This window comes from Pongo pygmaeus, chromosome 10 (genome assembly GCF_028885625.2).
Source record: "Pongo pygmaeus isolate AG05252 chromosome 10, NHGRI_mPonPyg2-v2.0_pri, whole genome shotgun sequence".
NCBI lineage: Eukaryota > Metazoa > Chordata > Mammalia > Primates > Hominidae > Pongo > Pongo pygmaeus.
The window spans coordinates 104,912,403-104,926,103 of record NC_072383.2 but is presented as its reverse complement, the minus strand read 5'-3'; the positions used below and the strand labels follow the sequence as shown (position 1 = coordinate 104,926,103).

At 38.3% G+C, this 13,701-nt stretch overlaps 1 protein-coding gene across 3 annotated transcripts in view; it reads right to left on the bottom strand.

The window, feature by feature from the left end:
* The window catches only part of POLR3B (RNA polymerase III subunit B), a 145,494-nt gene that overhangs the window by 120,017 nt on the left and 11,776 nt on the right, over nucleotides 1–13,701 (bottom strand). For all 3 annotated transcript variants that reach the window (XM_054445060.2, XM_063646671.1, XM_063646673.1), the window contains exons 5-9: nucleotides 13,018–13,093; nucleotides 12,683–12,783; nucleotides 6,726–6,817; nucleotides 4,769–4,886; nucleotides 3,027–3,135 (exon numbers count right to left, since the gene is read on the bottom strand). In XM_054445060.2, coding sequence (XP_054301035.1) covers nucleotides 3,027–3,135; nucleotides 4,769–4,886; nucleotides 6,726–6,817; nucleotides 12,683–12,783; nucleotides 13,018–13,093 — 496 coding nt within the window. The remainder of the gene's footprint in view (nucleotides 1–3,026; nucleotides 3,136–4,768; nucleotides 4,887–6,725; nucleotides 6,818–12,682; nucleotides 12,784–13,017; nucleotides 13,094–13,701) is intronic.

Sequence of the window (13,701 nt, the reverse complement as noted above, 5' to 3'; positions counted from 1 at the left end):
AAGGGCCTAACTCTCTTCAATTCTATGAAGGCTGAGAGAGGTGAGGAAGGGGCAGATGAAAAGTTGGAAACTAGCAGAGGTTGGTTCATGAGTTTTATGGAAAGAAGCCATCTCCATAACATAAAAGTGCAAGGTGAAGCAATAAGTGCTCATGGAGAAGCTGCGGCAAGTTATTCAGAAGATCTGGCTAAGATCACTGATGAAGGTATCTATACTAAACAACCGATTTTCAATGTAGATGAAACAGCCTTCTATTCAAAGACCATTGCTGAAGAAGTCAATGCCTGGCTTCAAAGCTTCAAAGGACAGGCTGATTTTCTTGTGCGGGTCTAGAAAAATTTCAAGTCAGTGCTCATTTACCATTCCGAAAATCGTTAAGGCCCTTAAGAATTATGCTATATCTACTCTGCATGTGCTCTACCAATGAAACAACAAAGTCTGGATGAAACAACAAAGCACATCAGTTGACAGTACAGTTTACTGAATATTTTACATCTACTGTTGAGAACTACTGCTAAGAAAAAAGATCCTTTAAAAACATCACTACTCATTGATAATGAACTGAGTCACCAAGAGTTCTGATGGAGATGTACAAGGAGATTAATGTTTTTGTGCTTGCTAACACAACATCCATTCTGCAGCCCATGAATAAAGAAGTAATTTCAACTTTCAAGTCTTATGGCTATAGCTGCCATGATAGTGACTCCCTTGATGGATCTGGACAAAGTAAACTGGAAACCTTCTGCAAAGGATTCACTCTTTTCTAGATGCCAATAAGAATATATGTGATTCCCTTGAATACAAGAGACCCTAATAGTTAGGCAGGAATATCATCATTCCTATTTAGCCTGAAGAAGTTATGGAAGATGGATCTTCATCCTTCTACAAACCTTAGGACTAGGGTTGTCTTATAAAAGGGAAGGGGGAAAATATGTCAGAGGTGTTCGACCCACAGTGACTCCCTCTTGAAGAAGGGCTGGGTAAAATAAGCCTGAGACCTACTGGGCTGCATTCCAAGGAGGTTAAGGCATTCTTAGTCACAGGACGAGATAGGAGGTTGGCACAAGATACAGGTCATAAAGACCTTGCTGATAAAACAGACTGCAGTAAGGAAGCCAGCCAAAACCCACCAAAACCAAGATGGCGATGAGAGTGACCTCTGGTCATCCTCACACTCCTACCAGCGCAATGATAGTTTACAAATGCCATGGCAACTTCAGGAAGTTACCCTATATGGTCTAAAAGGAGGAGGGAACTCCCCACCCCTTTCCCAGAAAATTCATGAATAATCCACCCCTTCTTTAGCATATAATCAAGAAATAACCATTAAAATGGGCAACCACCAGCCCTTGGGGCTGCTGTGCCTATGGAGTAGCCATTCTTTTGTTTCTTTATTTTCTTATAAACTTGCTTTCACTTAAAAAAAAAAAAAGAATGTCTGTATATCTGTGATTCATGAGAAGAGGTCAAAATACCAACATCAACAAGAGTTTGCAAGAAGCTGATTCCCATCCTCAAGGATGATTTTGAGGGGTTTAAGACTTTAGTGAAGAAAGTAGCTGCAGATGTGGTGGGAATAGCAAGAGAACTAGAAGTAGAAGTGGAGCCTGAAGATGTGACTGAATTGGTGTAATATCATGATATAACTTGAATGGGTGAGGGGTTGCTTCTTAAGGATGAGCAGAGAAAGTGATTTCTTGAAATGGAATCTAATCCTGGTGAAGAGGCTGTATACATTGTTGAAATAACAAAAAAGGATGTAGAATATTATGTAAACTTCATTGATAAAGCAGCAGCAGGGTTTAAGACAACTGACTCCAATTTTTGAAAGAAGTTCTACTGTGGGTAAAATGCTATCACTGACTCCAATTTTTGAAAGAAGTTCTACTGTGGGTAAAATGCTATCAAACAACGTTGTGTGCTACAGAGAAATCTTTCATGAAGGAAGAGTCAATAGCTGTGGCAAACTTCACTGATGTCTTATTTTAAGAAAATGCCACAGCCACCTTCAGCAACCACCACTCTGATTAGTCAGTAGCCACCAACACTGAGGTAAGACCCTCTACCAGTAAAAAGACTATAACTCACTGAAAGATTATGACTCAGATAATTGTTAGCATTTTTTAGCAATAAAGTATATTTTAATTGGGGCATATATTTTTTATACATAATGCTATTGCACACTTAACAGACTACAGTATAGTATACATATAACTTTTGTATGCACTGGGAAACTAAAATATTTGTGTGACTCACTTTACTGTGATATTAGCTTTATTGTGGTGGTCTGGAACAAAACCAGCAATATCTCTGAAGTATGCCTGTATCTGAGAAGACTATACCATTTCAATATTGTTTCTATGGAAAATGTCTTTTGGGTTCTAGGCCAACAATTCACAAATAAGCTGATTTTTTGTTTGGTTTTGAGACAGGATCTTGCTATGTTGCCCAGGCTGGAGTGCAGTGGCATGATCACGGCTCACTGCAGCCTTGACTTCCTGGGCTTGTGTGATCCTTCCATCTCAGCTACCCAAATAGCTGAAACTATAGGCACATGCCACCACGCTTGGCTAATGTTTTTATTATTTGTAGAGATGAGTTCTCACTATGTTGTCCAGGCTGGAGCAGAGTGGCACAATCTCAGCTCACTGCAACCTTTGCCTCCCAGGCTCAAGCCATCCCCCCACCTCAGCCTCCTGAGTGGCTGGAAGTAGAGATGCACACCACCACATTCAGCTATTTTTTTTTTTTTTTGGTAGAGATGGGGTTTCACCATGTTGCCCAAGCTGGTCTCAAACTCCTGGGCTCAGGCGATCTGCCCATCTTGGCCTCCCAAAGTGTTGGGATTTCAGGCATGAGCCACCATGCCCAGCCAGCTTTCAATTTAAAATACATCATATGACTGACAACTTACATCACAAATCTTTCTATTCCAAGAATTCCTTACTCTCCAAATCTCTAATTACATATGTAAATAAACCAGAGAAAGAATTCTTACGATTTTCAGAAAAGAGCGGCAGCTTTACCTTAAATATGATGACAATGGGTATATCTTCTGACAAAGTATTATGCCTCAAATAAAATCGTCCTTGTTTCACAGCCATATTGGTTCTGCTTTTTTTCTCATGGGTAGAGCTATGAGTAAATACAAGTTGGTTAAACTGCATCCCCACTTAGTTTCAAACTAGTAACATGCAATAATAGCAATGATCATTAATCAATAAGGGTCAACTGATCAACAACAATCACAAGGTCCTTTCTAATAAGTACTTTAAAAAGACAATTCCTTTCCTGCCCTGCTGCCACTTCAGCGAACATTTAAAAACACTATAAATTTTTCTTTGACTTTGAGATTATGATGGAAGTTTTGTGTGTGAATGAGTGACAATTACTTTCTGACCAACTTCACTTTGACTCTACCTTGAATTACTTTGATCCAGTGTACAGCATATATACAAGGCCAATTTTATATATGGGCCTTAACCATAATGAGGAAATTAAAAAGAAATGAATTTATATACTATGAGTTTTTAAACTAGTAATTCAACAAAATATACCCACAGTCTTGGTATATAGTAAAGCCAAAAGAAAGGAATATCCTTCTGTTGGTATCTGTGTTAGTTATAAAATTCCTAATGGATTTCAAAGCATTTTAAAAGCTCTAATCAACCACATTAGTAACACACACAGATTACCTGCTACTATGCATTGTTACCCACGTTACTTATATTAGCTCTAATCTTCTACATAGTCAAACTTTGAAGTATTGTCTCAAAATCACTTATGAGGAAACCAAGGCTTAGAGAAGCTAAGTAACTGCACATTCCAGTGCCTCATAACTAGAAAACAAAGCTTTAGGATTCAAATTCAAATTGCCCTGGCTCCAAAGTTATAGACAGTGGGAAGACATGGATTGTAAAATTAACCGTATCTGGGTTCAAAGGCTATCTATCTCTTACAGTCAAGGTATCCCTGAGCTTAAGGCCTGTTAGTTGTAAAATGGAGATGTTAATAGTACCACTTATCTTGGAGGACTGAGATGACAAATAATATACCTAGTATTTTGCCTGCCTCCTAGTAAGTACTCCATGAACGACCATTATTGTTAGCTGCCTCTCCATCAGAAAGAAAAGTACAGAAACTGAGTTAATCAGTTCTTTGTAGGTTATCAAATGGGAAACTACCGCACTCTCACATCTTATCTATGCCACAAATCTTTCTATTCCCAGAACTCATTAACCTCCACATTTCAAATTACATGTGAAAATAAAAAGAAGTTACAGAAGCCTCGAAAGGGAGACTGTAGTAAAAATGAGCACACTGTGAAAGAGGCTGGTCTAGAAAACTAACAATAGGGTGTTAAGTCCATAATACAGGTCATTCAATATTAAGTGTCAAATAGTCCCTGATCATACTGATGCAGGAATACACATGTAAATGGTAAAAGGCTGAAAAGAAGAGTGAAAAACTGAAGAGTGGTTTTATATTTTTTTCTTTTTAAAAATCTCCTTTCACGCTCTATAAGCTAACATAAAATTCAGCTTAAACAGTGACTTTTCAAACAATGTCTCAGACTCCCATCACTGAAATTTTAAAATCAATACCCTATGCTTCCAGACTTTCATAATAAATTGAATGCAGACAGCTTAAATATTACAATGCCTGCTTTTAGAGAGTAATAACTGGCTCCCTCTGTATTGAAAGATAGCCATTTAGGACTAATGGAATGGCCAATATTGCTTAAGGACACCATCTCTGCTTTCCATACCTGGTAACTGAAGCTCCAACGGCCCCTTTTCTATCAGCCTCCACGATGATCCTGTTCTTAGACAGCTGCTCTTGGATAAGAATAACTTTTTCTACTCCTTTAACAATGAAGTAGCCACCTACCCAAAGGAAACAAGAAAAACTTCATCATTTATTCCTCAACGAGTGTTGATTTAGTAATGGCAGGAATCTTGTGAATCAGAGATTACCTTTTCTACTGCTTCATGGCACTGGCTAACACTTGATTCAAAGGGGTTGCTCATTTTATTTTTTATTTTATTTTATTTTATTTTTTGAGAAAGGATCTCCCTTTGTCGCCCAGGCTGGAGTGCAGTGGCACAATCATAGCTCACTGCAACCTCGGACTCCTAACCTCAAGTGATTCGCCCGCCCCAGTCTCCCAAGTAGCTAGGACTAGAGGCATGTGCCACCACGCGTAGCTAATTTTTAAATTTTTTGTAACAACAGGGTCTCACTATGCTTCTCAGGCTGACTCCCTGTCTTAAGCCATCCTCCCGCCTCAGCCTCTCAAAGCACCGGGATTATAGGCAAGAGCCATTGCGCCAATCTGATATTGTTTTATGGACTGAAGATCAGCACGTGATTTTATGCAAATGAGCTACAAGATAAAAAATTTCTTGAGGACAGGAAATATATCTTATTGGTCTATGAATCACCAGCCCCTGACATATGTAAAAAGTGAATGAAAAAAAAGTTAAATAAATTAGTTGTCAGAGCTCTTAAGTACAAGTGTAACTGACAATTTTCAATGTAAGCTCAAATTTACTCTAAGTTTTCTAACAAATCAGTGGTAATGGTAGATTAAGATTTGGTTTCCAAAATAATATTCCATATTCAAAAAAACTCATGCATCATCATGTATTTTTTTTTGCACACAATTCAGAGTCGGATAAAGTAATATTTCATTTTATACCTGCAGAATATAAGCAAAAACAATACAACATATTTGAGTTATGCAACATTCTGTTATAGTCTAGTAAAGTCACGTTCTTCATTAACTTCTTTCCAAAACTTCTGGGATTCTAAAACAATGCAACTTTACAGGAATAAGATTAAAGCAACTATAAGTTCAAATAAATCAATGTGAAATATGAGTTAAAGAATTAAGAGAAACTTCCTGTTAAGTTCTAAGTTTGAAATTTTACAAAAGAAATTGCCTAGAAATAGGTACAAAAATAAAATTTTTTAAAATGTAAACAAAAAAATACTTTCATCCCCCCACTGCTTTACTGCATTTAAAACAGCCTGAAGTGTGATACTTGATTTTTTTCAACCAGGTGAGGCCAGTAACTCTGGAAGATTATTCTTGAATTTTTAGGCATACCAAAAGAAACTGGTGGGCAAAGACAGAAAGAAAAGACTGACAAATCATGGCAATAAACAAGAATGTGGCATATTAAAGTCTTAAGCCTGAAATAAAAGAGGAAACAGTATGTCTTTGAGAAATATAGACTAATAGGGCTAGGCGCAGTGGTTCACGCCTGTAATCCCAGCACTTTGGGAGGCCAAGGTGGATGAGTCCAGGAGATCAGCCAGGATGACACAGCAAAACACCATCTCTACTAAAAATACAAAAATGAGCTGGGTATGGTGGCACAAGCCTGTAGTCCCATCTATTTGGGAAGCTGAGGTGGGAGGATTGCTTGAGCCTGGGAGGCAGAGGTTGCAGTGAGCCGAGATCACACCACTGCACTCCAGCTTAGATGACAGAGTGAGACACCACCTAAAAAAAAAAAAAAAAAAAAGAAAGAAAGAAAGAAATACAAGAAATACAGACTAGTAGCATAAAGCTAGAGACAAATTTCTGGGTGTTTTGTGAACAAGTTTATTATAAAGTAGAAAAACTGGTACTGTTTTTGAGACAAAATGTTAAAACAACAGCAGCAGCAGAATAAAAGATTAAGGAAAGTGGGACAAATCCAAGACTTCACACATACCTGGATCTAAGGGACATTCGTTCAGTTTGGCAAATTCTGCTGGCGTTTTTCCCGTAAGAACACAGTTTGAACTACGTAGCATTATGGGCATTCTGTATAAAATAAAACAAAAGAAAATATCACATGTAGGCTGTCAATGATAAAAGCTGCAAAAAATACAAAACATGCAGTGCACACCACCTCACTAAGGGTCTGTCTATGCACCATGTTAGAAAAGGCAGAGAAATAGCAATTACATGGAAACCAAGCAAAATGAAGTATTTTCTCAGGCACACTGCTTGTCTAGTACAGATGATAAAAACTCAGGCTGGGTGCAGCAGCTCATGCCTGTAATCCCAGCACTTTGGGAGGTCAAGGTGGATGGATCATATGAGGCCAGGAGTTTGAGAGCCGCCTGGCCAACATGGTGGAACTCCATCTCTACTAAAAATACAAAAAATTAACTGGGTGTGGTGGTGTGTGCCTGTAGTCCCAGCTACTCAGGAGGCTGAGACAGGAGAATCGCTTGAACTTGGAGGTGGAAGTTGCCGTGAGCCAGGATCACACCACTGTACTCCAGAGTGAGGCTCTGTCTCAAAAAACAAAACAAAAAAACAAAAAATCTCAAATGTTTGGTTTAAACTTTGCATACAGGCTTTAGTGAGAGTCAGAAATGACGGCAATACTTCCTTCATGGAAGACAAAGTGATTCTCATCAGTTACTTGGCAATAGCACAATGCATCCAAGTGTAAGGAACAAGAGGCTAAGAAAATTAACCAGGCAGTCTGGAAAAAGAACTGAGCAAAACGTACTAGAAATGGAAATTTTAAGCACTAACTTAAAAATGTGGAAATAGGTTGGATAATAATAGATTTGATACTGCTGAAGATATAATTACTGGGCTGGAAAAGACATCTGAAGAAATTACTGAGAATGAATTTCAGAAAGACGTAGAGATGGAAGACATGAAAGAGAGTTTAAGAGTCAGGGAAGGATAGAGAGAGAGCGACTAATCAACATCTAATCAGACTTCTAGATGGTGAAAATACACAGAATAGGTGAGAAGTCCTATTCAAAGAGATAAGAGCTATAAATTTTTAAAGATATATGAAAGCCATAAATCCTCACGGTAACATCTGCACAAGATAAATAAAAAGAAAGCTACACCTAAGCAGATCACAGTCAAGATACTAAACACCAAAATTAGAGATAAGGTTTAAAACCCAGCCAGAAAAAAAGGGAGGCTACCAAAAAGGGAAGGATGACTGGATGCACAATAACTTCACAACAACCAATGACACAGAGCAGTGTGCTCGAAGTGTGTGTCAAGCACACAAGCAATGTGCTTGAAGAGAAAATAACTGCCAACCTCGATTTGTGTATTCTGCTACGTATTCACTCAGAATGAGGTCAACATAAAGATATTTTCAGACAAAAACTGAGAGAAGTTACTAATGTACTAATAGGCCCTCACTAAATAAACTTCTAAAAAAAATTCATCTTCAGGAAGATGGAAAATAAACACTAACCAAAAGTCTGACGTGTAAAAATGTATGGTGAGCAAAGAAAATGGAAACTAATGTGTGTGGATATAAACAAATGCGAACTTCATAAGACAATAACAATTTCTAATTTATAGGTTAAAAAAACATGCCAAGGAAGCCGGGTGCAGTGGCTCATGCCTGTAATCCCAGCACTATGGGAGGCCAAGGCAAGTGGATCACAAGGTCAAGGGATCGAGACCATCCTGGTCAACGTGGTGAAACACCATCTCTACTAAAAATACAAAAAATATTGGCTGGGCGTGGTGGCATGCACCTATAGTCCCAGCTACTCAGGAGGCTGGAGCAGGAGAATCACTTGTACCTGGGAGGCGGAGGTTGCAGTGAGCCAACATCGCACCACTGCACTCCAGCCTGGGCAACAGAGCGAGACTCCATCTCAAAAAAAAAAAAAACATGCCACGAATGGTGGCTCGTGCCTGCAATTCCCAATGCTTTGGGAGGCCAAGGCGGGTGGATGACTTGAGCCCAGGAGTTCGAGACCAGCCTGGGCAACATGGCGAAACCCCGTCTCTACAAAAAATACAAAAATTAGCCAGGTGTGGTGGTGCACTTATAGTCCCAGTTACCAGGGAGGCTGGAGGTGGGAGGATCACTTGAGCCCAGGAGATTGAGGCTAGAGTGAGCCATGAGTGTACTCCGGCCTGGGTGACAGAGTGAGACCCTGTCTCAAAAAGACCCAAACAAAACAAGATAGAACAAAAATTTGGTACAACAAAAGCATGTAAGTCAAAGTGATTGATTTGATCCAAGTTAAAGCTTTCTAAGGTCTTTGTTCTTGCCAGGAGGAGAATAAAGGTATTTTTTATTTTCAAACATTGTTATGTATGCATTTCAAAATTTCTAAGGTAAACATAAACAATCAGAAATACTGTATATGACTTTTAAATCAGTTGGGGAAGGGTGAGAAAAAAAAATCTTCCATTATCCAAAAACAAAAATGGAAAAAAACCTGAAACATGAAAAGCTAGACAGCTTTAAAATATAGAATAAGTTGACAGACATACACTCAAATATATATGCATATATATGTATATATATGAAACAAATATAAACTACATTCTCAAGACAAATTTTTAAAAAATCTAACCATATGCAGTTTACTTCAACTAAACTCAAAACATAAGGACATTTAAGAGATTTTTTTTTTTTTTGAGATGGAGTCTCGCTCTGTTGCCCAGGCTGGAGTGCAGTGGCACAATCTCGGCTCACTGAAACCTCCGCCTTCCAGGTTCAAGCAATTCTCATGCCTCAATCTCTTAAGTAGCTGGGATTACAGATGTGCACCACCACACCCAGTTAATTTTTGTATTTTTAGTAGAGATGGGGTTTCTCTACTCTACTTGGCCAGGCTGGTCTCGAACTCCCAACCTCAGGTGATCCACCCGCCTCAGCCTCCCAAAGTGCTGGGATTACAAGTGTGAGCCACTGTGCCCAGCTCATATAAAAGATTAAACAGACAATAATTTTTTAAATGATATGCCAGAAATATAACCAAAAGAAAGCAAATGTGGCTATGCTAAGAGCAGACAAAATAAGATTCAAGGCAAAGAATATTATAAGAGATAAAGAAGATAAACGTATAATCATCAAAGGTTCAGTTTACTAGGAAGATTTAACAATTCTAAACTTCTATGCACCTGATATCATAGCTTCAAAAAAGCAAAAATACACAAAACCATAAGGAAAATGGACAAATCCACCATCATAGTGGGAGAGATTTTAACATACCTATTGTAGTAATTGATAGAACAAACAAATCAAAAAGCAATGCTGATACAAAACATCTAAACAACACAATTAACAAGTCTGATCTGAAGGAAAAACATAGACAGTGGCACAAAACAACTGGAGAATACCCCTTGTTTCCAAATAAACATGAAACATTTATAGAAACAGGTCTCTACAAAGTTCCAAAAATTGACATAAAGCACCAATTGGGAAATCGTAAGTCTTCTAAATAACTCAGGTTAAAAAGGAAATCGTAATGGGAAGATAGAAATAAGAATATTCTCACTTTACATCAAGGGAAATGAACATACTGACTAAAGTTATGTAATATGACATGAAGATATAAGAATATTTCAGTTACTACAGTAACCAAAAAGATAATTAAAAACAAGAAGGAAAATTTGGAAGAGGAAGGGAGAAGTAAAGTGGTGACACAGGTAAGCTAAGCCACATCCCATATATCAGGAGGGAAAAAATAATGTCTACAGTTAATGTATTAAGAAATAGAGGTCAAAGCATCGCATTTAAAGTTACGGATATTGGCCACGCACGGTGGTTCATGCCTGTAATCTCTGCACTTTGGGAGGCCGAGGCGAGTGGATCACATGAGGTCAGGAGTTCGGGACCAGCCTGGCCAACGTGGTGAAGCCCCATCCCTACTAAAAATAAAAAAAAAAATTGTCCAGGAGTGGGGCGGGCACCTGTAATCCCAGCTACTCAGGAGGTTGAGGTGGGTGAATCACTTGAACCTGGGGAGCAGAGGTTGCAGTGAGCTGAGATCATGCCACTGTACTCCAGCCTGGGCAACAGAGTGAAACTCCATCTCAAAAAACAAAACAAAACAAAATACACACACACAAAATAAAGTTATGGATGTAATAACCCCCAGAAAAAATAACAGAAATAGTTATGAAGTTGGGAATGGGACGAAAGGTGAGGAAGGGGAGGGAGGGAGGGAGGTTACTGTTTTGAATCAAATGTTGTTATGTACTGTTTGATTTCTAACCAAGTACAAATATAATTTGGATTAAACTAAAATCTTTTTACTCCAAAAAATAAATGAGATTATATATGTAATTTAGGTAATGCATAGCACATATAAGCATTCTAATGACTAGAGGTCATTTTTATGAATGCGGAGCTAACAAACACCATTGCCTATCATAGTATGGCACATAGCAGGTATTCAACAAATGCTAGTTACATGCCCCCTCTTTAAACCAGGATTTAAACCCTCAATCTTACGAATTTATGTTTTCCTCCAGTCTCTCTTGCCTTTCCTTCACAATAGTCAATCTAGTTCATAATTTAGCTATGGTCCAAAATTTAACTGGACACAAGTATGGTCCATATACAAGAAAGAAAGAAGTTCTCATCTTAACACTGATAGGCCGGGCGCGGTGGCTCACGCCTGTAATCCCAGCACTCTGAGAGGCCAAGATGGGCAGATCACCTGAGGTCAGGAGTTCAAGACTAGCCTGACCAACATGGCAAAACCCTGTCTCTACTAAAAAATACAAAAATTAGCTGAGTGTGGTGGCACACGCCTATAATCCCAGCTACTCAGGAGGCTGAGGCTGGAGAACTACTTGAACCCGGGAGGCAGAGGTTGCAGTGAGTCAACATCATGCACTCCAGCCTGGGTAACAGAGTAAGACTCTGTCTCAAAAAAAAAAACTGCATTCCAGCCTGGGTAACAGAGTAAGACTCTGTCTCAAAACAAAAAAACAAAAAAACAAAAAAAAAACACAGATAAACAGTCCTGCTAAAACCAAGATGAATATTTTAATATCTTACTTATTTTTCTAAGTGAAGACTGAGGAGAGAAACAATACAAATTACCCCTTCCTTTGAGGGAAGTATAGGAGAAGGATTTGTTAAACCTGCATGTTCCCATAAAATTCTGGACTTCTAGACCCCTTACCAAATGGTGCCATAATTACATATGCCTGTCTTCCCTGACAGCTGTGAATGAAGGTAGCCAATAGGAACTGTATTTTGTATATCTTTTACTCACCTAAGCACTCAGCATCATACATAAGAAGTGATAGGCAGTTGGTATATATTTATTGAACAAATGGATGTTTGTTCAAAAGTGCTCTTAGCACTTTTGAGGGGGGAAAAACACTTGAACAGAAATTATGTGGACTAAGTTTAAAGTCTAGTACCATTATTGACCTCATAATATTGTGGGTTTTGTCCATTTCTAAAGGAGAGTCAATATATTTCCCTAATCAGGAAGGGCAGATTGCAAAAACACAAGTGGATGCTATCATTTCCAAACTTGTACCCGGCAAATAAGTAACTTCTCCCTTAAATACTTGTAGATGAGAAAAAGTTAAATTCCAGGAAAACTCAATCTCAGAATATACCTGGAATCCACCTAGAAGACCTGTCCAGGAGAGTTCACTGAAATGCTATTGTACCTAGTGTTTCCCTAGCAGCTCAGAGTTATAGCAGGAAAGGGAAACATTTTCCTCAACTTCTTAGAAAAGGTTTTACAATTAATAAATAGTAACAACCACGACTATATGCTGGACATTATTCTAAGTGCTTTACACATGCTGACTCACTGGACCTATGAAATAGGCAGCATTTCCTGCATTCTTCAGATGAGGAAATGGGGTCACATCATGGGGCTAGAATCCAGGCAGTGTGGCTCTAATACGGATTTCATTTCTCACCTGCCGATAGGTAAGGCATTGCGGATGATCCTCTGGCTGCCTCGGGTATATTCAATATCCACTGTAATAGGGGCAGAGTATGTCATGTCTCTCAAACGGCACTGAAAGAGAATCAGGAATCTGACAGTTACTGCTCCTTCTCTCTGCAACAGGGTCCTGACCACTTCAAAGTGCTCCTTCTGTAGTAGAATTATGGCCCACATTGAACTTTAATCCCTTTTTCTCCAAAGAATGTCCCCCCCACCCCGTTTTTAAATGATCTTTTAAGAGTATATATTAAGGGCAGACTCTGAGTTAAAGCAAACAAGTCCAATTAAAGTACGGTTCATAATTACCTCGTGAGGGGACACTGGTCTAGTTACATTGAAGCTTTCTTCAACATCAGGAAGCCCAACATAGATATTAAGATATCTGAAAAGCAAATTAGTGTGGTACGAATTATACTTCTTCAAAGATCATAAAAGCAAACAAGCTATTTTCCTTCCAAATACAAAGATTATGTTTTGATAAATGCTTATCTTGCTAAGGATGACAAATTAAATATTAAAATTGGAGATCTTCTTGAAGTGATAGTAAATATAGCTTTACAAAGGAGGGAAATATTATCAAAGTATCTTTTAAAAAATATTACAAATCTCTTTAAAAAATACTGGAAATACAGCTCCCTAAAAACGATACTTAATGAAAGAGCAAAGTGCAAAGAGTACTGATGATATGCTATCATTTGCAAAAGAAAGAAGAGGCCATAAAGGCAAAAACAAAACAAAACAAAACAAAAAAACAAAACAAAACGCTCATTTGTGCAAAAGAAGGATAAAAAGGATAAAGCGGAAACTAATGAGATTGGTTACCTATGGAGAGTGGCTGGGAACAGGGTGGAAAAAACTGGAAGTGGAACAACTATTTTCTGAATATACTTTTTTGTGCAAGTCTAACTCTTAAACCATAATAATGTCTCACATACTGAAAAAATAAAGAAAGGAACTAACGTAAGTAACCCTGGGAGACAATATTTTGAT